The 26,210-nt window shown below is 43.6% G+C and overlaps 1 protein-coding gene across 1 annotated transcript in view; it reads right to left on the reverse strand.

The window, feature by feature from the left end:
• Window positions 1-26,210, reverse strand: part of NSD2 (nuclear receptor binding SET domain protein 2) — a 60,786-nt gene that overhangs the window by 25,238 nt on the left and 9,338 nt on the right. Inside the window, 6 exon segments of the mRNA XM_038533264.1 lie at window positions 4,734-4,855; window positions 6,119-6,200; window positions 8,595-8,713; window positions 11,472-11,616; window positions 19,512-19,994; window positions 20,462-20,628. Of these exon segments, the coding sequence (XP_038389192.1) occupies window positions 4,734-4,855; window positions 6,119-6,200; window positions 8,595-8,713; window positions 11,472-11,616; window positions 19,512-19,994; window positions 20,462-20,628 (1,118 nt within the window).

A 26,210-nucleotide genomic window follows, 5' to 3' on the forward strand; every position in this document is an offset into this window, starting at 1 on the left:
ATATTCAAACAAGTTTCCACCTCTTGCGAATGCCTCACATTTTATACTAGAGAGTTCCTTCTCGTACCCACCTCCCCTCACCAGGCACAAATGCGGTGTGTGTATGGCAGATGGTTTGAAACAAGCAAATGGGATCGTTAAGTGGTTCTCTGTCAGTATAAGCAAAAGTCATCTCAACAACAGGCAGTTCAATGACAAGACTACAATGTATCAGTGTTATTCTGATCTCTTTAGGAAATGAGGGAATTCATATTAAATTAGTAGCAGAATGATTTTTTTGTACTCTTGGCAGACAAACTTACTTGCCCCTAAGCTCTTTCAAAATAGGAGCCCTTTTGACTCACCTTCAGGAAGCCATGGGCGGGCCCTCTCAGGAGCTCTGATCATCCACCAGCATTCCCCAGCAAGACCACTGCTGGCACTTGGAGAGGGACAGTTCTGCCGCATGTGGGACTGTCCCTCTCACTGCCTGCGCCTGGCCACCTTCCCAATATCCCCAACGGGGGGATAACGCCTCCCCATCCTTATCCCCAACCCATGCCCTCCTATGTCCTCAACTGATGCTAATTTTCTGCTGCTTAGTGGATAAAGCACCTACTCTCCAGCTGACTTCTAATGCACCTAACACATGCTGGTAGCTGGCCGGCTGCCCATTCAAAATCCGTCATGCTGTAATTTCAAATGCATTCTTGTCAAAACCTTTCAGGCTAGTCTCTACTGGGGGTGATCGTTTGTGGAACTGGGCCACTTTTACATGACCTTTTTTCACATTTTATATTTAATAATTAGTTTTCTGTGAACCCTACATTTACTCCTGAGCTTCTTCATGTCCTTTTGGAACAGCATGACTCAGGCCACCTCTGAGGCTGTGTATCCTATCAGCTCTGAGAAGAGCCACCCGACCAGCCCTCAGCCACAGGCTACTACCCTCAGGTGCTACTCAAACCAACCCAGTGTCTGCCACTTCTAGGTTTATTTTACCCCCACGTGCAGAATGCAGTCAAGAGGATTGCTTTTCATGCCAAAGCAAAATTTATACTTTTGGATAAAAATGGAATGATGATGATTTTATTATTTTTATTGTTATTAACCATTATTGTCACAATAGCGAACCACTGAGTCCTTGCAAGGCGCCAGGCACCCTAAGTGTTTTACATGCGTTACATTACTTAACGGTTTAGAACACAAGTATTAGTCAGAAACTTCCATGAAAGGTAGAACACATCTGAAGAGTCTGCTGGGAATGAACCGAGTGCTGTTAACATGGTAACGTGAACAGCACTCCTGCCTCCACGAGCTGAAGGGCGAGTGAGGCCTGCGCCTCACCATGCAAACATGCAGACACCCAGGGGTATGACACCAGGTGGTCACCCAAGACTTAGACATTTAATATGATGGCTGATGTCCTACAAAAGCAACTGATGAAGTGGTGATTGTAAATAACCTGATTATGGTATCCCTAAGATACCGGTCACTGAATCAAAAGAGTAGAGTTAAATGGCTCATAATGATACTGTAAATGATATTTTTTCCTACAAATTGCTGTATCTAGTGTCATAGTAAAACTGCTTAGTAAAAAAAGACAGAATCAAAACTCCTCCTGCCTTTTATGTTGGAAATGAGTTTAATATGTACAGTACTGAGTACATTCCATTGGCAATGGGAATTAGCTGACGAAGACTCCTTTTAAGTGTGTGCTGCTTGTTCTCTGTTTCTGAAGGTGCAGATGCCAGCATTTTTCAATAAAAACTCAGTAAGTCATGAACTAGGAGACAAGGGTGGCCTCTATCAAGACCAGCCCCTTCGGCGCAGAGTCCTTGTCGCAGGCCCAGGGGCAGCCCCAGGTGAAGGGCATCCCTTCAACGTGAAATCTACATGGATCGTTGCAATATGAGTGTGTTTCTATTATGAGATGAATGTGATCAGGTAAATGGCCTTGATTAGGTATCTTACCTTGGTCTTAAAATTTGTTATCTGTTTTCTTCATTGTATGTGTTAGTAATACCAGTAAAAACAGATTATCACACATCTTCCATAAAATGATTGTGATAGGAATGTCCCTTTAGTGTGTACGATGATACACCACCTGCAGCAGACATCCTGGAATATTACATCATTTTAAGTGCAGTACAGGGCAGCTGAGTTCAAATCCAACTTGGCTGATGTGGGCTCCCATAAAAGCTGTTACCAGTGAAGGCGAAAAAAATAAGAATTTGCTCTACTAAGGGAATAAGAAATGAAGTTACAAAACACTTAAATCACATTAATTCCTTCACAGGCCTTCGTCATGCACGTGTGTAATTTTAATCTATTCTCTTCATTAGCGTGATGTAGTACTACGAAAATAATTATTTCAATATAAATTTTATTTCTCACATATACCTTTTTTGAGAAGAATTTAAACCACAAATGACCTAAAATGTCTTGAAATACCAATTCAGTGAAAACTCCTGTGTCAGTCAAGGGTGTTTGTAAAAGCAGGACATACAAACATGCAGTGGGCACGTGCCCTGAATAAGGGACCAATCTGAACCCTAAACAGCAGCTCCCATGGTCACCTAACTCCCACCAGAACTGGACCAGTGGTTTACAGGACATTGCTCTATAACACTACACTTTGCCTCCTGTGCTAAAAGGCATTCAGCATGGTGTATACATTGTAAACACGTACTATGATGCAGTAGTGTTAACACATAATAGACAAAGCTTTTTGTTCGCCTAATAAAGTAGTTTTAATGAACACTAATGAAAGATTTATATAAGCCACATAAGAGTAGCCTGATGGATAAGGCCTAGTAATTTCAATGTTTTTATATAAGCAACAGAATACATACTATGGGATCTATGTATCACTCTCAAAATGCAGAATGGTGTATGATTTAATGTATTTAATATACAATATAAACATACTTAATAAACTATCCACTCTGAAGTTCTAAAGAATTAAAAATCAATTAAGTCTAATGATTATAAAATGCTTCCCAAGTTCAGAACAAATGTCTTACACAGGAAGTTCACACTCACCCTGGCCCTAGTGAATGTCAGACCACCAGGCCTGATCCACTTGCTCTAACCCCACCCTGGTTGTGTCCACCCTGGGCTGTGCTGCCCCAAATCCAAGCCTTTGGCTGGCATAGCTTCTGACCAGAAATAACAGAAAAGATTTGTTTTCAGCCTCAGTTTTTCCTTGCAACTGTATCTGACAACAGAGTATGTAAAAACTCAACCTGATAGTGGATCAAAATGCAATGAGAAGAAAACTCATTAAAAATTTATTTTAAATAAAAAAGCCGACTTTAGGCGAAAGGGTCTGTGGACCTGAATTGTTTTATTTTTAGTATTCTTCTTTAGAATTAATATCCTTATTTTAATTTTTCAGGATACTAATCATAAAAGGAAAAAAATGTGTATAAAATTTGTTTTTTCCATGTTTCAATAAGCCCTTGGAAGTTCAATGAAGAATTCTTACTGCATTTTCTTGAATGTGCCCACATGTAAGAAATGTTTAGTCACCTACACATACCAAACTATGAGAAAGCCCCAGTCCCATACATGTGAGCAGCTTCCCACCATAACTGGTGTGAGTCCCCAAAGAAAATCCCACTCAGAGCAGCTCTCGGGGGTTTGCACCCCTCAGATGGCCCAAGCCCCTGGCAGACACCCCGCGAGGGAAGGCCCGGCCCTCCTCTAAGAGGAGGAAGCAGCCGAGGCCGAGAGACAAGAGGGGCACCGCCAGGCCCCCAGCAGTGACTGTGGCAGATGGCAAGTCAGAAGTGCCACCTTCTTACCCAACAGAGTGAGGGTCTATCCATGCCCTGCCTGACTGCCTTGTTCAAAAAAGCCCAAGGTTAGCATCTCCTCATAAATACTCTAAAAACAGGACTCATGTCCACAATAAGAAAAAGAGGATCACAGGGAACAAAATAATAAGGAATTAAAACTTGAATATAAACTCCTTAGTCACTTGGGTGGTCAATAAAATTGGGACAAACTCCCTCTGGACAAAAGTGTCATGCTTGCATTCTGAGGCTGTTTTTTTGTTTTGTTTTTAGCATGGCAAAGACTTTATATTTGATGATGTCATGATACAATGAGGGTAAGAGCCTCAAGCAGCTATTATTCTGCTATTGCATATTTTGCATATACAGAAAACAGAGGAGTCGTATTACCATGGTGGTTCTGACTCACCTCCACATTCAAGTACCTAAGAATACGCCAGAATTTAAAGGACTAAGACCATGGAACGCATGAGAACATTCCTCCGTGAGCCTAGGTCCAAAAACCGCTGGAATCCGACATAGCGAGAGGGCCACCCTCCACCCCCCTAGGGACCAGAGTCAGCTCGAGTGACAGTGTCATGTTAGGATCAGAGCAGACTTCCTGGGATATGGAAAATTAATTACAATGTGAGGGGGATAGAGAACACAACATTTTAAAGACAAATTTCAAGAAAAACAATGAAACTACATCCAGACTAAAGTATATGCACGTACATTTATACATACACTGTGGGCATGTGTGTATATCTGTGGTGCTCAAATAGACTAAAATAGTGACTTTTTTTTTTCCATTCCATGACTTATACATAGTTTAAAGACTCTGAAACTCACCTACATTTGTGGAGAGGATACCAGTGTTATGTTTGTTAAGTCTGACTTTTGCTCATACTTCAACTTGGGCAACTAACTGGCCTTCATACGAACACCATGTCATCACTATCATTATTATTTTACCTCATTCTCAGTTAAGGATGCAGAAGGAGATGAACTTTTGCTAAAAGGAGTAGAAGACGCTGCTGTGGATGCCCGATTCCGCTTCTTCAGTGGTTTGCATGCATCTGACAGATGTTTCGTTGCTGTAAAACAATTTTGGTTTATAAAGTTTGAAATCTTAAACCCTCAATCTCTTAACTGCTTCAAAATTACCCCGTAATAAATGAAGTTCTAAAGATAAATTTCCTGGGCTCCTTTGTCATAGTAAAGGCTTAACTTTTTACTGTGAAAAAATCTGAATGGAAACAAAGGCAAACAGTTCAGTGAACGCCAGCAACCCCTGCCTGGCTGATCCCACATCCATTGACCTAGGGCCAACACAGCCCCATCCACACCTATGTTCACACCCCTCTGCCACACTCTTCTGCAGCAAATTCCAAACATCATTTCACTTGTAAAAAGTTCAGTACATATCGCTGAAACAACCTTTTAAATATAGCCACGAGACCACTATACCATTCTTAAAAGTAATCCTTTTATTTAGGAAATACCCACTCAATGTTCAAACTACTCACAACTGTCTTTCTTTTCATAGTCTATTTAACTGATTTCTGAAAACCAGCATAGCACTCATGCAAAATAAGGAAAATAAATCCATTTCCAACCCACACTCACTTCCCCCCTGAATGTTGTTTTCCTTTCTAATCAAGAGTTAGGAGGATGCTGGGGGGCTCAGTCAGTCAAAGCAGCCTACTCGTGATTTCGGCTCAGGTCAGGGTCTCAGGGTCATGAGATCAAGCCATGCCATGGGCTCCACATTCAGCAGGAAGTCAGCCTGAAGTTCTCTCCCCCCACCCCCCACCCCGCCTCTCCCTTCCCCTCTGCCCTTCTCCTACCTTCTTACTCTTAAAGAAACAAAAACAAAAAAGAGTTGGAGATGATAAGCTCTCTGTAATAAACTGTCAGACACTTCAAAAAGACAATGAGAAGGGAAAGGGAGCCTACTTCACCATTCGTTGCTTTGAAGCTAGGTTCTTCAACACGCAAAACAGAAATAACTAGTCATTACTTTTACTTTTAGAAAATATACATAAGCTGTGAGATACTCAAAAGTGATGGAATTTAGAGCAACAACTGGCACCATCAAGTGAGAAATCTGGATATTCTTCATTTAAATAACTTCTTTAGTATAATTTTAAACTGAAAATAAAGCCCAGTAGAAAAACAACTTCAATAAAACGTAGCTGAAGCACTGCAACCACTCACTCGTTCAGTCACACGAGAACCTCCCTCCCCGTTATTAGCTGTCAGCTCCCGCACCCTTCCCCAGCCCAGCTTCCTCTGCACATCCAGCCCAGCCCAGGTGCCTGGAAGAGCTGACAAGGAAGAAGCACTAACCACATTACCTGCCTGGCTCTTGAGTGAGGAGGCTGCCTCGATGGCCTTGCAGGAGCTTGTTCGGGCTGTCTTGTCATTGATCGTCTCTCTCTGTTATTAAATAAAAGAAAAAGGAGAAGAAAAGGAAGGGGGGAACCTCACGTGAACTAATACAGGTTGCTGAAACACTGCGACAGAAACATCTTCCTCTGGAAACATGTTCCATACATGCTATGAGCAGTGAGTCAGTCTCACACCTCTTCCACAGCTGGAAGGAGCTGGAAGGCTCTCCCCTGTACCTGCCCCATCCTCTGCTGGGACAGAGGAGCCAGTGGGGCTGTGCCAAGCAACAACTCATGTTGCTGAGACTCTTCACATGAGCTGCATTCAATATGCTACTCAAATTTCCCTCTGAATTCAAAGCAGAGTACGAAGTAGAAGAAATCAACCCTTCTGCTCTAGAGGCTGTTCAATCGACCTCAAGTGGAGCCCCAAGTCACTGCCAATATCACTGCTCTAAGTCCCCATGCTGAGGATTTCCAATTCGGAGATAAGGTCCAGACAAACCTCACAAAGATCATCAATAAAGCATGTTTCACAACTGAGGAAAACCACACACACAAGCACACACACACCCACACACACAAGAAGGGATCAGAAACATTTTGTCCAGTGCTCAGAATGTGAAGTAGTTGAATATAAACCTGTCTTGATAGCCCTGGGGCAGCACTGCCTCATGGCCACCCCCCACCCTTTCCAGTCCCTGCACCCAAGCCCCATTCCCCAAGCTGCCCAGGGCTAGTGGAAGTAGTCACAAGACTGTGGACCAGGTAACAGGGGCACAGCACGTGGAATGGCACCTGACACATCAAAGTGCTCAATGCACATTAGGAAGTATATAGGATATGGCTTAATTAGGTTTATAAAAACTCAACCACTACTCTTTTTATTATGTGCAACTTCTACCTACCTACTACTTAATGTGAATTGAGATTTCAAATGTCTAGGGCCACACATTTTTTAAGATAAATACGAAATACAAACATTTCAAGGCAGTCAATGTCAGCCTGACTGCCAGCAAGGGACTGCTTTAATAATGGGCCTGAGCTGCCAGGTAACACCAATGTCAGTGATGCAAGGTGAATTTTACCTATCTCAGTGCTGGATACTTGATCACTAACAACTTCACCTGACAGGTGCCTTGGAAGGATGCTCTCTGGGCCAAAAAAATAGGGCAGGGCCTTGCCTACTGCCCTCAAGTGCACAACAGCCTTCAAGAGGTTAAGACAGATAATGTGATGGCCACACATTGACACTTTAACAATATGTGAATTCCTTTTTTTTTTTTTTTTTTTTTTATGATAGTCACACACACAGAGAGGCAGAGGGAGAAGCAGGCTCCATGCACCGGGAGCCCGACATGGGATTCGATCCTGGGCCTCCAGGATCGCACCCTGGGCCAAAGGCAGCCGCCAAACCGCTGCGCCACCCAGGGATCCCCACAATATGTGAAATTTATCTTTCTATTCTTCAAAATAAAACAATGAAGAAAGGAACTTAATTTAGATTAGTAAAAGACAGTATACAAAGCTTCACTCAAAACTATAAATATACAACGACTCTATTAGAAATATTAAATAGCTATAAACTCAAACAAAAGATACAAGTTCTGTTTGAACTCTCAGTTCATGAAGAAGCTAATGGGTGTGTGAGGCAGTTTCGATAAATGGCACAGGGCCATAGAGTACCCAGGAAAGGGCTCACACTCTCCACACGCACAAGCGCCATAAGCCAGAGGGGACAATACACTGTCTGGCTGGATATGTGGACTTTGGCCCGTTTCACTCTCCTTCAGGCACCAGGCAAACTCTGCCCCTTGATACACAGTGGACTATGCTAGAACTAGAGGATGCTGGGGCTGGATCTTCTGAGCTATGTGGTCAAACAGGCCTACACAGCCTGCTTAGTACTCCCATTAAGTAAACAATAACATGAATTACTAATAAACTGAATGAATTCATAAAATCTATTTTCAATGCCATTAATGGATTCTGAAAAACTTTTTTACTGAAGTATAACATGTCTCTAATGGATTTTGATGTTTTCATGCCAATCCATTATTTACACACTGAATAATAGCCCTATAGACAAGGGCAATCTTTAGTATATATATTTCCAATAAATCTAAACATCAAACATTCAAAGTGTTTGGATGGGGTTTTTTTTGGATAGCCAAGCACCCACAGTTTGTGTTTAAGTCCCTGGCAGGTAAGAACTGGCTCTCTTCAGCAGCCTTCTCAGAGAGGTTTCAGGAGAGAAGCCAACCCTGCTGCATCTAAAACAACACCCATGAGCACCATCCACAGAGGAAGGCCTCCTGCCCACACACACCCCGACACCTGACCCCCGCCTAGCTCTCCCCCACTCCCCCTCCCCCGCCTGCATCCCAGAAGTCCCACAGCACACAGTCCTCAGGTCACAGCAGTCCTGGGGAACATCATTTACCTTCCGAAGACCGTGCTTGTCGGTCCTGAGTCTCTTCCTGGGTGCATCTTCGCCGTCAGCGTCTTCAGTAGGCTCCTGTGTCCTCTTTGTGTGGATTCTTTTTTTCCCATTGATGTTACCTTGGAATGGGAGATGGGGGAAACTTACATGAAAAACACTCCACAAGCCACCCTCCAAAGCAATGATAATCTAACCAGGGCATTCAGGTGCAAATCCAGCTGTGATGGGTTTCCTGCATCCTGTTGGGTTCCAGGGCCCTAGTATTACAGACCAAATCTCTTTGCATTTTGCAAATTAATTACATGGACCATTTCCTGTAACATCAAATTACTGGAAAATTCTTATCTAATCTATTATACTGGTATTTGTTATAATTATATTTTAATGTAGTGAAGCATTAAATATAACCTACAAGTTTACTAACATTCAAAGACCAGTGGAAGTGGAAAGTTATAAAGTGCACAGCTTGCTACATTTTATACATTTCCTGAAAGAGACATGTTAAGTGGGCAACACTCCTTTTTCAAAAAATTTTTAATTAATTAATTTTTTGCAACACTCCTTTTGTATCTGCAAATTAAGGGCTTTCTACATGTTGTTGAACTATGCCAGTTATTAGGTGTTTCAAGGAATATCAACTAATCCAAGACTTACTGTGTCCAAACAGTACCAACCTGGTAAACTAAGCTGTCTAGACAGGTGATTAATTTGAACACACCAATGTCTATTTCAAACACAAACCCAGTATTCTCATTTGCATGACTGTTTTACAGAGGTTTGTTCAGGGTTTGCCCTTGGACTGTTTGTCAAACATCTGGTGGGAGGGCAGTGTCATCCTCAAAGCTTACTAGGAGGTGCAAACCAGCCAGGAAATGTGGCATCCAACAGCGCCTCGGGAGGAGGTGCAGGTGGCCACACCCTGGTCACTCTGCCCCAGTGGACAGGTACACAGAGCATCATCACAGGCAGAGGCCTGATATTACCTGAGCAAACGAGCCCTGGCCCTCCCAACTGCCAATCTTAGAGTGATGTGGGCTGGCCCAAGAGCAGCCTTTACTAAGCTCCACAACACTGGAGGCTGGCCACAAAGGCATACCAGGAAGAGGCCTGCAGAGTAGTGGGGTCTGCTCAGTAGCTGACCAAGCAAACCAGCACAGGGCATGGCCAGCCTGACCTGCCAGTACCTCCTCAATCTGGTTTGTCCAACCTGGTCAGCACATGTCCACTGTGCTACAGACACCTGCTAGCAGCAACTGCCACCTGGCACCTCACCTCCACATGGGTGAGGTGATGTCACCGTCCTTTCCATAAGAATCTCCCCCCGTACCTGAAATAAGACAGCAGGCATTTCACACAGAAGTAAGCGATGTCTGAATTCCTTACACTTAGGCCATGGACAGCTGATGCCACCAACACAGCCCATCATCTTGGTTATCAGCACTGGTGGCCCCACAAGGACAACTAGAGGGCCTCCAGGATAAGCACACAGCTGACACACACAGGGCAGGAACCAACCCTATCCTCTTGTCTGCTACGTGCTCAGTAGCAGTCCAAAATGACATGTGACACACAATCACAGTTACACTCTCCAAGGATAGTTAAATCTTCAGGGAAACCTCATTCTTAAATAAGCTAGTCTTTGTAAAGGACCCACTCTTCTAGATTTAGCGCACTGATGAAGAATCAAGTGAGCTTTTGCCTTTTAAAGAAAATGCACAAATCCAGAACATCCTCACTATTCTAAATTATAGCATTTGCAATAAAGTGATGAACAAATCGAACAAACTTCAATATTAATATATTAGTTGATGTGCAGATCTAGAAAGCCCTAAAATCAAGATCATCTGTGAACAAAACAGAAAGATTATATAATCCGTGTGCAGACACAGTCAGATGTCCACAATGCTGGTCTAGAAGCACACAAGACAAACTGCAATTACTTCTGAGTCTTGGTTTCCTTTCAGTTGAGTCTTCAAACACTATGGCCTCTCCAAAACCCTTCAGTGGTGAACCCTGAGAGATACAGAATTGTTTTGTATTTTAAATTGATAACCAAATATATTTTTTACATTAGAAGTATCGTGACATGTGCGTACAAGCACACACGGAGGACAAATCTGACCGCTATCACAGGTTCTCCCCAGCTCACAGTATTAAGCCTCCCCTCTCTTTCCAGTGACTGAAGCAAAGTAGCATTTTTTGTTTTTTAAACTGAAGGCCTAACAAGAACCATAGGAGAGCCACATTTAAGGTTGGTTCTCAGTCACCTTCCACACCCTGTGAGCTCTAATGCAAACAGGCCAGGAATACCCCCACCAGGCCCAGAACCCCCCACCTGCAGAGGTGAACAAGCCCCTCCTGAGGTGTAGGCACAGTGCCTCCCAGCAGGGCAGCCTCACCCAGGGAACATAGGCCTGCAGTCCACTCTACCATGTCATGGAAGACTGGAGTCCTAGAGACCACATGGGCTCCCTTCCTTCTTGTGTCCTCCCTCACACCACCCCATCAGCTGCAGAGGCTAGAGTGCCTGCTCCACTGGGGCAGAAGAACAAGGGGCTCGCAGCCAGACAGAGGATCACACCCAACAGCTCTCATGACAAGGGAGAAAATGCAGACAGCAGAGGTTGCTTTATTGTGACCACGTGCACACTGGCTGTTGGTGTGAGCAGCATGGGTCAGAGCTGGGGAGAGTGGCCACACTTCCCAAGAGCTCCCAGATCAGAGCCCGGCTGGCTATACCATTACATCACTCTCTCTCTCTCTCTCTCTCTCTCTCTCTCTCTCTCTCACACACACACACACACACACACACACACACACACACAGTGTCATAGCTACGCAAAGCACATGAGCACAGTATTATGGTATTACGTTTACCAGAGTCTTCTTCAGATTGGGAAGAGGCCACTAGGGCAAACTTTGTGTTATAGCGTGCTTTCTGTTTCTCGTTGAGCATGTCCCACTGGGATCCAAGCAGCTCTTCAATCTCCTCACCTGAGGCGTCTGGGTGCTCAGCAACAACCTGTGGACACAAGAAAGGTGGGTTCAGAAGGCCACAGACCTACAATTCACTTGGGATTTTGTTCTGCACAAAATCCAATGCACAGCCCTTGGGAACTCAGCATGTGATGTATTTATTCCCACATCATGGAACTATACCCCATAAAAGCTTCAAAGAAAATTAGTGATTATCTGATGCTGTAACCCTTGAAAACTCATAAATAAAAACAGTGTTGGTTTAAACAATTCAACTGTATTTATGTCAAGGCAGGAAATGATAAATGGTAAGAGGAAAAAATACACTTTTCCAAAATCACTAAATTATCAGTAGTAAGTTACAATTTTCTAGACCTCCTTGAAAAATCACTGGTAGGAGAGTGACATGGAAATGCTACCTGTCAACATGGGGGTGAAGTCCTGGTTTGGCTTTCTCATTGGCTGTAGCACACACAACCTCCCTCTCAGGTATGTGCTCTGAAAGGATGGTATGGGGGGGATCCAAGGTGCACACCATGACACGGCACAGGCCAGCTTGAAGAGACAAGCCCCCAGCACAGCCCTCCAGCCATGCTGGGGCTTCCAGCATCAGCACCTCAGAAACATGCTAGAAATGAGGACCTTAGGCTCAACCTTAGACCAACCAGGAACCTGCATTTTCCCAAGGCCCGTGGGCACCCTGGAGTCTGACTCATGGACCTACAGCCTTGGGTGCCCACTAACAGCCAGACAGGCTTTAAAACCTCTGGTGCTCTGGTCCCATCCAAGGCCAGTTCATTCTCTGGGCCTGGCATCAGTGTTTCCAAGATGCCCAGGGGCTCGTACGCATTCCCAAGCTTGAGAGCCTTTCATGGCAGGGGCACAGAGATGGACAGTTAGCTGGCCAAATATGCCCCACATCCCATTTTTGTGTGGTCTACAAATTAAGAATTGATTTTACATTTTTAAATGGTTGGAAAAAAGTCAGAATAATATTTCATAGCACACAGAAATTACAGGAAATTCAAACACCAGCGTTCATATAGTTTTATTAGAAACAGCCACAAGCATCACTTTACCTATTTTCTAGGGCTGTTCTCCTGCTATAATAGCAGATCTGAGTAACAGTGACACAGGCCTCAAGTGCCCTTGAGGCCCTTTCAAAAAAGGTTTACTGCCCAATTCGGAGCTCTAGCCAGCATGCTTAGGGGCCAGGCCCCAGTTTCACATGTGGCTCCTTCATGTGGCAGCTTTATGAACTTGGGTAAGTGAAGGTGTCTTCCTGTCTGTGATGTGAAGGTGCTAACTAACGCTTCACCTGGCAGTGATAAGGAATCAACAAGTTAATGCTGCTGGTCACTATTACCACGTAGATCCACCCACCACCTGCCCAACCAACATAAGTAACCTCTGCCTCAAAATGCAAACCCCTACTCACAACATGGTCACTGTAGACCATTCCCCTATACCTCATCGTGTCCTCCCCAGCCCTCATGAACACCAGCATACCACCAACTTCCACCCACCCTTGGGTCTCAGAGAACATGCATTTTCAAATGTGGGTGAATCATCCAGTCCTTCTATGTCCTACCACAACGACACCTTTTGCAACTGGAAATCCCACTCTGACCTCCAGCATTCTACTGGGTGTTCTCCTTGTGAACTGTCACCGTGCCTACCTTGCCCCTGCCTCAGCAGCTCTGGCCACATACAAATGCTTCCTCCGCTCATCTTGGGGCACCCTCACCTCTCAGCCCAGCAGAGTTCTGTCCTACCTATCCGTCCTTCATGAGAGGTGAGCTCACTAACCCAAACACTTCCAGCATCAAAGGTCTCAGACCTTCATGCAGCAAAGGTTTCTGTGCAGAGCTTCAAATTCACAGGACACTTGCCTTTTGGAACTCTCCACTTAGAGGTTCCTGAAGATTAGCATGAATATCTGTGGATCTACCCACCCCTGAGTACAATGTCCTTAATCAGAATGAAGCCTAGCAGTGTTCACAGCTGCTTCATCAAACAAGACTCCTGAATCCTCCTCGGGGACCCCTGCCCCCTTGTACCTAAATCCATGCCAGTTCCACTGATAAGCATCTTGCATTCACCTCATCTAGATGGCTATGGTTCCAGCATATGGCTCCTAGCCTTCAGTCTTATACACCTACTTGCTGACATTCCCACCCTGAAATGTCTTCCTCCTAGCAACCAGAGGGACCATTGCCTGACACCATGTAGGGTGCAGGGGGTCCCTGCCCTGTAATGTCTTCCATGATCCCCCATAACCTGGAGCCTACCCTCGCCCCACTTTTATCACTCCCCAAGCAGGTCTACACTCAGGGGCACAATGGCACACTCCATCCCTCCACAGGCCACACTCTTCCTAAGACATTTTCTTCCACCAGGCTGACTTCAGAGCACCCTTTTAATTTCAGCTACAATGATTCATTCATTCATTCATTCATTCATTCATTCATTCATTCAAGGAGCATTCTGTGCTAGGAACAGGAATAAAAAGGTCAAGGTAGCCACTATCCTACCCAGTGCTCACCTTCTGGGGGGCCACCTGTTTATTTTTCATTCCTAATCATATACTGTGTACTCCAGTGGGGGCACATAAAGTATCTCCATCATCATTTTAGGTTAATAAGGCAATGGCTGCTCATTGAAGTTTATGGGTTTCATCAATGAAGCAGTGCAGCACAATGGTTACAAGCTCTGTGTGCACATGTGCCTGCATACGCACATACACAATGTATACAAGTGTGTATAACTTGGGCCAAGTCTCACTCATCCTTCTTCCTGCCCATGCCCTCCCACTTTACCTCTTGGAGCTCAGGGTAGCTAGTTATAAGACAGGGATAAGTTATGCCAACCTCAAAAGGCCTTTATGAGAACTAAATATAATTTTTCACAGTAACATACTGGCAATGTATCTTACAGATGGTAAGCACTCAGTAATGGCTACTTCTGTGTTTTTTAAAAGATTTATTTATTTGAGGAGCACCTGGGTGGCTCAGCAGTTGAGCATCTGCCTTCAGCTCAGGTTGTGATCCTAGGGTCCTGGGATCGAGTCCCAATCAGGCTCCTCGCCTGATTCTCCCTCTGCCTATGTTTCTGCCTCTATCTCTGTGCCTGTCATGAATAAGTAAAATCTTTATTTATTTGAGAGACAGAGAAAGAGAGCATGTATGCAAGCTGGAGGAGGGGCCAGAGGAGGAGAGAGAGAATTGTCAAGCAGACTCCCCACAGAGCCCAACACGAGGCTCCATCTCACAACCCTGAGATCTTGACCTGAGCCAAAACCAAGAGTTGGACACTCAACTGACTGAGTCACCCAAGTGTCCCAACCATATTTTTAATAAACTATCTCAGATATACCAAAAAATAGGGAAAACCAAATATCCATAAGCTCACGCACATGCTAACTGAACCATTACCAGTATGAAGATTCTGTGTGCTCCTCAGAGATCACACTCCCTGCCCTCAGCCCACCTGTCGCCTCCACATCCTGAGAGCTTTACACCACCTTTTATTTTTTTGTATTTTTTATTTTTTTGCACCACCTTATAGACTTCTAAGATGGCTGCAGCCCCTTACAGCTCATGCCTCGATTCCTAGTTCTCCTGCCTCCCTACTGAACAGCACTAGCCAGAGTAGCCAATGCACAGTGTAGAAACAGTGGGCTACGATTTTCAAGTCTAAGACTTACATAAGACCTCTCCCTGCCCTCTCTTGGATCACCTGCTCCATGAGAAGCCAGCCTTTGTGCTAGGAGGACACCCCAGACATCCCATGGAGAAGACCATGTGGTAAGGCCTCCATCAGGCAATATCAGTACAGCACCTTGGAAGAAGATCCTCCAGCCCCATCATCAGAAGAGCCTTCAGATGTTGCAGCCCAGCCAACATCTTAACTGTGACCTCATGGGACACTCTGAGACAGAGCCACCCAGCTAAGCTGCTCCCAAATTCCTGACCCCTAGAAACTGTCAGATGATCCATGTGTGTTATTGTTTTAAGCCACTAAGTTTTGAGGCAATGTGTTATGCAACACTACATGACTGACACGAATATATATACAAAGAACAGAGACATATAGCATGGCTCAACTCTAATGCATCTGTAAAAATTAGAATCAGGGAAAGTGGAAAAGATTATTTAAAGATGGGAAACAAACCACACACATCAATGTCAATGAAATTGCCACTTGAAGCCGTCAGTAAATAAATTTTTCCTGGGCTTTTCATCACAGGGGGGCCCCTACCTGCTTTCGCTTCCTTGCCTGCAGAGTCCCCTCTCCCCACTCAGGTGCTCACCAGTGGGTCTACAGCAAACTCCAGCAAACTCATCTCCCCACCTGCAGCCCTTCTAACTGTACTCCAGGAACAGAACAGAACACACATCTGAGCTCAGCCTGATGGACAAAAGGAACAAGCTAAACATGTTAATGAACTCAATATGTTTCACAAAGCATATTTTCCTTCATTTGCAAGAAGTTGGACCTCAAAAAAAAAGTCAAGTGGCAGCCAAATGTCCTTGATAGTCATAGTCTTCTATCTAGTGACCCTAGAAAAGGGGTGTCCAGGAAGCAGAGGGAAGGCTTCATCCAACTCTTCCTCTACGGCTGGCCATTGATGAATCAATTAACTACCAAACAAAAACCATCCTCGGAGTCACCACCTCCCAAAAGGAAAACACAACCTAGAAAGACTCAGATTATTCTTCAGGATGGAATAATAGAGCAGCTTCCTCAAGTCTAGGATTACTTATTAGAGAACCAGCACAAACACACTTATAACAATGACATAACTGAACCAGTTAAAAAGAGCATCCTGCCATCATCACTCTCCTGATAACACATAATTACTCAAAACCAACTAGCACCTGAGCCCAGCTGGGAGGAAAGGGGCCCATGGACCTCACATGGCCCCCCAGCAGAGAAGGGGTGGGCACTTGTCTCTAATGCAGAACTGAATTTTAATATTGCAGTGTTCAGTTTGGTTGTTGCATTTAGTAGGATGCCAATGGCCACACTGTGCAGACCAGGCTCTCAAAGGGTGTTTGGAGCCAGAGAGCTCCAGAGCAGCAGCACTGCTCCTCAAGTGCAGAGTACCTCCCCACCCCGTGTCAGCCTTCAGGCCACAGCTTGTCAGCAAGGTCTGGAGTGACAACCTTCGGTTTGTTTTTGGCACATTTCTTAGTATTAGAAAGGCCATTTGAGCACAATTTTGGTCCCCAAAAGCAAAAAAGGGTGGTCTTTATAAAGTGGTTTGAATTCACAGGCACCCATTTTTCTCTCATAATTTCAAATGAGTGGAGAGACCATGGAGAAACAGACTGGGAACAGGCTGGAGTGCAGCTGGCAGGCTGCTTCGAGGGTCCCAGAGCAGGCAGCAATCCAGATGTCCAGCTGTCCACTATTCACACTGCTCAGTGCTCTGCACCATTTCAAATCCAACAGGGACCACAGCTCCTCCACCAAATGCCAGCATCTCCCTGGGATGACGTCTCAGCTCTGAGACAGAGGACACTCATCCAGAGCTACACATTTACTCTTCTGGGAAGTAGGTAAAACAGGTGGGTATGCTACACTTTTCACACTTGATACTGAACTGGTGGGATGTACACACCTTCAACAGCCTGCTCTCCCCCCGCCCCCGACTTCCAGCGGGCTCACTTCACTGGTGTCCAGAGTCCTGCAGGAGCACACACACCACAGCTGTCACTCCTTTAACAACCTTTCTGTTTTGAATACTACACTATCTCCTTGGGCACAAGGGCCAATTTCTCTGGGGCAAATAGCTGGGCATGATATTATAATACATCAAAAACATGCATTTTCAATTCGACTACAGATTGCCAAATTTCTCTTGAAACCAAGTGTAAGGAATGATGGTCCTCCAACTCTGGATGGGGGTTCCCCCTGCTGCTCATCATTTCTGAGGTACTGGCTTGTGTTGCTCACCTGGTGGCCGTGAAGCATGACCCTCATCTTGACTGCCACTTGCGGTTCCCTGGCTGCCAGCAAGGTTGAGCAGCATCTCTTCATGGATGCACTGGCTGCCCAGGCTTTTCTAGAAATTGCCATTTTCATAGCCTTCAGAACTGTCTGAGCGCTGTACACATAGTTCATACTTTCATTTTGTTCATGGTATACTTGGCACATAAACTTTCACAGCTCCCCAAAGGTCTATGATCAGTTTGGCTTAAGAAAACCTCCTCTCTCCCAAAGCACAAAGCTGCTCCACAGGGGCTGAGTTCTGAAACCACTGGCATCCGCCCAGCACCCATCCCAAGCAACCAGCTTGTCCAGCTGTCTGCACCCCTTTCCCATCTGCTTCCACACGCTCAAGAGCCTGTTCTGGGCTCTACTCTGGGCGCTGTCACTGCCCTCAATATCCCAGCACAAATATCACTGCTTTCAATAACAGAATATCCTGTGTGACAGGGCAAGTCCTCAGGCCAAGCTCCTCTTCAAATGTGGCTATTTATCATCTTTGCACTTAAAAAGTGCAAAGAATTTCCTATTGGGAGTCTTATTAGGATTATACATAATTTATAGTTTAATATAAGGAGAACTGACAACTTCAACTTCAGAATATTGAACCTTCCTATATGTTTACATTTCTGTTTACTTAGGTCTGGTAAAATACTAAGAGTTATTTTTCTCCAAGTTATACATATTCTGTTATATTTTTTTTCTTGGTACCTATTTTTTTTTGTTGCAGTCATAAATGGTATCTTTTTTTTAAGATTTTATTTTTAAGTAACATCTATACCCTACATGGGGCTCAAACTCACAACCCTGAGATCAAGAGTCACATGCTCCACCAACTGAGCCAGCCAAGTGCCCCAAATGGTCTCTGTCTTAATATTATGTTTCCTCATTATTGTTGTTCTTGTATATTGATCTTCGATCCAGCAGTCCTAGTGAACTTTTATTAATTCTAAAGATTTTCTGTAGATTCTCTTAAGTTTTCCCCACCTCTGCAAACAACATTCCTTTCCCTTACCTTAGCATACTGGCTATTTTCTCTACAACACTTAATGTAAGTGGTTAAGGATAGGTATCTTGTCTTGTTCACAATTTTAAAGAGAATGCTTCTAAAGTTTCATCAGTAAGTATGATGCCTGCTGAAAGTTTCTGATTGATACCTTTCAATAGAGTAAAGAAGTCACCTTCTAATTCTGGCTTGCTAACTTTGTATCAAAGAACAATGAATTTGGGGCACCTGAGTGGCTCAGTGCTTGAACATTTACTTTGGCTCAGGTCGTGAACCCCAGGTCTTAGGATCGAGTCCTGCATCAGGCTCTCTGTGAGGAGCCTGCTTCTCCCTCTGCCTATATCTCTGCCTCTCTCTGTGTGTCTCTCATGAATAAATAAATAAAATCTTAACAACAATAACAAAAAGAGCAATGAATTTTACCAAATGCCTTTTCTCCATCTACTGAGAGGATCATTTAATGTGCAACATAGTGAATCACATACTAGATTTCTCACATTGCATCACCTGAGAAAAGCCCTACCAACCCACTCACTTCAAGTAATATCAAACATAACAAAAAACGGAGACCTAATCCCTTCAGTTCTTTACAATCAAGCTTTACAATGTACTAAAAGATGCCTTATTCTATGACGACAATCAAGAAAAGTGTTCAAATACCTTCATTGTTGTTATGTTCCTGTCCTTGATATCTTCTCATCCACCATGGGAGAGACATTTCTGTAACCAAGAGTGCAGAGCCAAGCATCTCTGCACCCAAGGATGAAAATGACTGTTCCCTAACAATATTTATTTATTAAACCTAAAATCTCAGCCAGGCTCACTACAGACTGTGCTGATAATGTTGAGAAGTAGAGGAACTGCACTGAAGGGATGTCCCTCAAATTCAGGAAATCCCCAGAATAAATACACAACACCTCAGAACCCAACACAGTGCTGACCTCATCCCTGTGCTTCTGACAGAAGACCAAAAACCGGGATGCTGCATCTCCCTTCCTGCTCCGTGGAGTGGAGGCCACGCTCTTCTTCCTTCCAGGAGGACACCCAACTCCTCTCTTGGGGTCAGCTTCTGCCACCTTCTGAGGAGTACTCTTTACTGTCCCAGGCTCACTTTCTTGGTTTTCGGCAGAGCCAGACAGCTTGGCTCTCCGCCTTCTCTTGATGGGAATGCCCTCTTCTCTCAGGGACTTGGGGTTATCAGCAGCTTCTTCAATGACTCCTGAGGATTCTACCACTTGTGCCGGAGACTCCACAGCAATGCTTGCCTCCTTAGCTACATGAGGGTTGAGGTGAAGCTGGTCCCCCACATAGAGAAAAGTGAACTTAGCTTTCCGTTCCTCTATGGACATGCTTGCAGCTTCTTCTGCTTGAACAATGCCCATTTCCCACTGGGCCCTCAATTTCCCTGAAATAGGTTTCAACAGCTGAAAAGAAAAACATATGACATTGTAAATTTCTTTATATAAGCAAAAAAATTAATCCACTTTAAAGAAAGATACTTTTACAATTCCAGATAAATTTAGAAATCAAACACTATAAAGCCAATTAACTTGAAGGTTTTATATAGTACTCAGCCCAATATAATAACTGTTTCTTTAAACTAGAAATCAGTTCTCATCACATTATATATTATAGATAACATTTTATATATTTTCGTATATACAAAATAATTAAAATTATAAAACAAATTACCTCTATCATCAAATGAGTAATGAAAACTGTCTCTAATGAAACTTGTCATGTTTTATAACAGCATACTTGGGCAAAGTTAAACAATGACAGACATAAATAAGCCATTACAATATATCAAGCAACCATAATTTCAAAATAAGATAAATAAGAATAAAATTAAAGTTTTGGTCTAAAATTATACTTAAGGAACATCTATCACCTTAATTTTCTCAGCTTTCGTGGGTGCCTGCTTGGCACTTTCCTGGCATAATTTTTCAAACTGTCCTTCTCCTTCAAAAGCTACAAGGCTCTTCTCAAATATCCAAGCTCTTTCTGGGGCATCACCAAAGAACTGTACGTGATACTGGCGTGCACTCTTTTTCTGACCTAGTTTTTGAAATAAAATGTTAGAACTTGAAAGTTGGAATTTGGGATGAAATTAGGCAAGTCTATTAATAATTACTGATATGAAGCTGGAAGCTGCTTTGAAGTTGTTTTATTTGGTGCTGTTTGAGTCTGTTAACCTCAAAAAAAGTTCTACTCTTTTTATCCCCACCATGCTCCACGTCAAGGAGAAAAGAAATGCATTTATCAGGGACTCAGATAAGATTCAAATTCAACTAGGAATGGACGTAGACATCTCCTCCCTTCCAAGATCCACTTAAAAAGATTACCAAATAAAGAAGGCAAGAAAAGGGATCCCTGGGTGGCGCAGCGGTTTGGTGCCTGCCTTTGGCCCAGGGCGCGATCCTGGAGACCCGGGATCGAATCCCACATCGGGCTCCCGGTGCGTGGAGCCTGCTTCTCCCTCTGCCATCTCTGCCTCTCTCTCTCTCTCTGTGTGACTATCATAAGTAAATAAAATTTAAAAAAAAAAAAAAAAAGAAGGCAAGAAAGGATATCAACAAAGGGGCCATTCAACAGAGAGGGGACTCTGCAGCAATGAAGGGGACAGACTGGTTGTCAGCCTAAGTTTAAATCCCAAACCAAACCCATCACCTACCAGCTGGACAAGCTTGGGCCAGTTCCTCACCCACAAAGCTCACAGAGGGAATTAGGACACCAATGACCTCTGAGGGCAGCCATGAGGCAACAGGGTAACCCCCCAAGAGGTCCACTGCTGTTCCTCTTAGAATAAAGGAAGAAGCCACATCCTACAGTGCAGCCAGAAGGGAGGTGGGTGAGGAAAGAGACGCTTGATCCCAAAATCCAAGCGAGGAGGTGCCATATTCAGCTTAGAAAGAGTAAAGTTGAAAACAAGGAAGCTGGTTAAAAAGTCAGATCTCAGGGTGCCTGGGCAGCTCAGTCGGTTAAGCATCTGACTCTTGCTTGATCTCAGCTTAGGTCTTGATCTCAGGGTTGTGAGTTCAAGCCGTGTGTTGAACTTAAAAAAAAAAAAAAAAAGAATTTTTTTTTAATTAAAAATAATAAAATGGTCTCAAGGCCTGGATAGCTCAGTGTTTGAGCTTCTGCCTTTGGCTCAGGGCGTGGTCCCGGGTCTGGGGATCGGGTCCCACATGGTCTCCCTGTGAGGAGCCTGCTTCTCCCTCTGTCTATGTCTCTGCCTCTCTCTCTGTATCTCTCATGAATAAAAAAATTAAATATTTAAAAATAAATAAATAAATAATAAAAGGTCAGATCTCTGTGTCAAGTGGAGGGAGGAAAAGGGATCTCCATGGGAGGACTGCTAGCCCCTGCTTCTTCATAGAGAATGCTGGCCACAAGAAATCCAAGAACACTTCCTAAAGAACCAAGACACCCCAAAGGAAAAACTTCTCCAGTCTTTTGGAGATCCTCCCAACTACAAGGCCAATGACCAACTGGACCCTCTAAAATAAGCTAAGAAAAAAATAATAATAATAAGCTAAGAGTCTCCTCACATACATGCTGCAGCAGTTCTGAGTGGTGCCCTCTCAAACACAAATGCAGTGTCAAGGACCCCCAAGACCCAGGGAAGCCTCAGCATAAATGAATCCAAGATACACAGAAATAAGCAGTCTCTGCAAGGCCACACACACAACTCCAGGAAGAGAGGACACCTAATAAAGAAAATCTCTAGTTTGCTATTAAAAGAGAACAGAGAAAAAGAGTGATTAGAGACTTTAAAATACAATTTAAAAAAATAGCAAGAAATCTTGGAAAGTAAGTTAAGAATCTCTCAGAAGGGGAACCTGAGTGGCTCAGTGTTGAGCATCTACCTTCGGCTTAGGGCGTGATCCCAGGGTCCTGGGATCGAGTCCCACATTGGGCTCCCTGCAGAGAACCTACTTCTCCCTCTGTCTATGTCTCTGCCTCTTTCTGTGTCTCTCATGAATGAATAAACAAATTATAAAAATTAAAAAAAAAATCTCTCAGAAAGAAGAAAAAGAGAAAGATGAAAAACATCTACTTCCATAAGCAACCTATAAGATCAACCCAGGAAGTACCGTACCCAAGTAATTACTCTTCTAGCGAGAGAAACAGAGAAAGTTGTCAAAACACACACACACACACACACACACACACACACACACAAACAAACACAAGACCATGTCTCAGAACTGAAACAATCCTAAGTGTCTCATCTAATACACACACCAATGCACATGTTTGTGACATTTGAGCTGTTGGGGGAAGAGACAAGTGCAGCTTCCATGTCCATGGAACAAAAAGTAGGATAACAAGGTACTTCAGGGGATCCCTGGGTGGCTCAGTGGTTTAGTGCCTGCCTTTGGCTCAGGGAGTGATCCTGGAGTCCTGGGATCAAGTCCCGGGATCAAGTCCCACATCAGGCTCTCTGCATGGAGTCTGCTTCTCCCTCTGCCTGTGTTTCTGCCTCTGTGTGTGTGTGTGTGTGTCTGTATCTGAATGAATAAAATCTTAAAAAAATAAAAAATAAAAAAACAAGGTACTTCAAAGGGCAGCCTGGGTGGCTCAGCAGTTTAACGCCTGCCTTCAGCCCAGGGAGTGATCCTAGAGACTCAGGATCGAGTCCCAAGTCGGGCTCCCTGCATGAAGCCTGCTTCTCCCTCTGCCTGTATCTCTGTGTGTGTCTCTCATGAAGAAATAAATAGAATCTTTAAAAAAAAAAATCAACAAGGTGAAGTACTTTTTTTTTTCTTTCTTTCTTTTTTTTTTTTTTAATTCATGAAAGACACAGAGAGAGAGGCAGAGACACAGGCAGAGGGAGAAGCAGGCTCCATGCGGGAGCCCGACGTGGGACTCGATCCCGGGTCTCCAGGATCACACCCTGGGCTGCAGGAGGCGCTAAACTGCTGCGCCACCGGGGCTGCCCTCAAGAACAACTCCTGATGCTAGGAGGAAATGATGTAAAACCTTCAAAATTCTGAAAAGAATTATTTTCAACATAAAATTCTATGAGCCAAACCACAAAAGTGGAATCCTCTGAATGACAGGGAATCAAATTTACCTCCCATGCACACTTTCTTAGAATCCCAAAAATATACTCCAGCAGAAAAGAAAAACTAACCAAGAGTGAGCACAGTGCAGAGCCACAGAAAACAATGCATGTAACCCGGGAAAGCACTTTTAAAAAGTCTAAGATTACTACTATGCATAAGATTAAGGGTGCCAGTGATACAGATTGAGGGAGGAAAACGGAAGATTCTAGGAGACAACTCCAGGCTCAGTCCCAGAGTCTGCTTGAGATTCTCTCTCCCTCTCCTTCTGCCACTCCCCTGCTCATGCACCATCTCTCTAAATAAATAATCTTTTTTAAAAAGATTTTTAAACTTATTTGAGAGAGCAAGTGAGAAAGTGAGCACAAGCAGGGGGAATGGCAGAATGAGAGGGAGAAGCAGACTTCCTGCAGAGCAGAAAGCCCAATGTAGGACTTGATTCCAGGACCCTAGGATCATGAGCTGAAGGCAGACGGTTCACCGACTGAGCCACCCTGGCACCCAATAAATAAATTATCTTAAAAAAAAAAAAAAAAAAAAAAAAAAAAAAAGATGAGGTCCAAGGAGCAGGAAAGAAAATGGTAATCAAGCGCAGGTTTCCAGGCAGCCCGGGATGGCTCAGTGGTTTAGCGCCACCTTCAGCCCAGGGCGTGATCCTGGAGACCCGGAATCGAGTCCCATGTGGGGTTCCCTGCATGGAGCCTGCTTCTCTGCCTGTCTCTGCCTCTCTCTCTCTGTGTCTCTCATGAACAAATAAATAAAAATTTAAAAAAATAATAATAAAAAGAAAAGCAGGGGTGCTTGCCAGGCTCAGCAGTGGAGGATGTGACTCTTGATCTTGGGGTCATGGGTTCAAGCCCCATGTTGGGTGTAGAGCTGAAGGAAGGAAGGAAGGAGGGAAGGAAAGCAAGCAGGTGGGCAGGCAGGCAGGAGGGAAGGCAGGAAGGAGAGAAGGCAGGCAGGCAACAATTAACTCCAAGAAAAACAAAAAGTTGTACAAAAAAAAGAAAAGGCGACTAATACACTTTGCTTTTCACTGAATGATATTTTGCAATCATAATCAAAATTATGTAAATACTTGTTTGCTGTAATAAAAACAGTGAGTTAATCTGCCCCCTGGAGTGGCTAGCTAGTAGGCTAAAAATTAAAACAAATAAAAAGCACCAAAAAACTGAGTTAGAGTTAATTATATGTAGAGGATGGGAAGAAAAGAAACAATTGAAGAGATCCAGCTTCATTTTCCATAATAAAAAATCAACAGAAAATATCTGAATAATGTTAAATCAAAAGATAGTAATTAAAACTAGAAGCAAATGTTGGAAGAGCTAAAAATAATTAGCTCTAAGGAGAAGATTGAACTATTTTTCACTGTTAACCTTTCAGTAGAATTTGGTCTGTTTATAAGTGCATATACTGATTTGATTTTACAATTCAAATTGGAATTCAAAGATACATTAAGGGATTTGGGACTTCTTGCATTACTTTAATACTTGGAAAGAACTTTCCTTGGTCATGAAAAGGACTACAAACGACACCACAGCATTCGCGTAATGAAGAAAATCTGTTATAGTGCTTAAGATAAGATGCACTATATGAACTTACATTATTTTTTAAAAATAGTTAATTACACAGAAAAATGCTCCTTATAAGTCAGGTGGAAGAAAAGCAGAGAAGGGGCAGGCACTTGGGTGGCTCAGTGGTTGAGCGTCTGCCTTTAGCTCAGGGCATGATCCCAGGGTCCTCGGATTGAGTCCCACATTGGACTCTCCTCAGGGAGCCTGCTTCTCCCTCTGCCTATGTCTCTGCCTCTCTCTGTGTGCCTCACATGAATAAACAAATAATCCTTTTTAAATAAATAAATAAATAAATAAATAAATAAATAAATAAATAAATAAATAAATAAATAAATTTATTTGGTTCAAGTGAGAGGTGAAAATCTCAGTTTTATTTTACCACATAATTAACCAGCTATCCCACCATTTATTAGTAATTATTTCTTCTGTGATTTCTGATGTTCATCAATCATGGTTGGTTCTTACAATCCCTTCTAAGAAAACCTTTCCTCCACCAATAATAGCCCAAATACCTAATTTTTCACTACAATCCTTTCCTCCCCATCATGGCCCAGCAGACTTAAGGTGGCCCCTGAGCCTCTGAGCCAGACTGAGCCAGTCTCTCTACAGATTCTACAGAATCCTTTAATAGCAGTCACCCATGCATGCAGAATGGACCCCATACAGACAAGGCTCCAGGGTGGAAGAGAAGCCATAAAAAAAAAAAAAATGCAGACAAGTGTCTACAGAAGCAAGAATAGAGCACAGGGACAAAAATCCCAAGGACATGACCTCACAAAGTTCTAAGGAAATACAGGACAAGTATCATCATGCTTGAATTTCCTGGTTTAGCCCCTGGGGGGCACTAGAGCACCAAAATAGGTAAAGCAGAAACGCGATATGGCAAAAAAATAGGCACATTCATTTTTTTTAAAGATTTATTTATTCATCAGAGACACGGGGGGGGGGGGGGGGGTGGCAGAGAGAGAAGCAGGCTCCAGGCAGGAAGCCCGATGCG

Source organism: Canis lupus, chromosome 3, assembly GCF_011100685.1.
Source record: "Canis lupus familiaris isolate Mischka breed German Shepherd chromosome 3, alternate assembly UU_Cfam_GSD_1.0, whole genome shotgun sequence".
Lineage (NCBI taxonomy): Eukaryota > Metazoa > Chordata > Mammalia > Carnivora > Canidae > Canis > Canis lupus.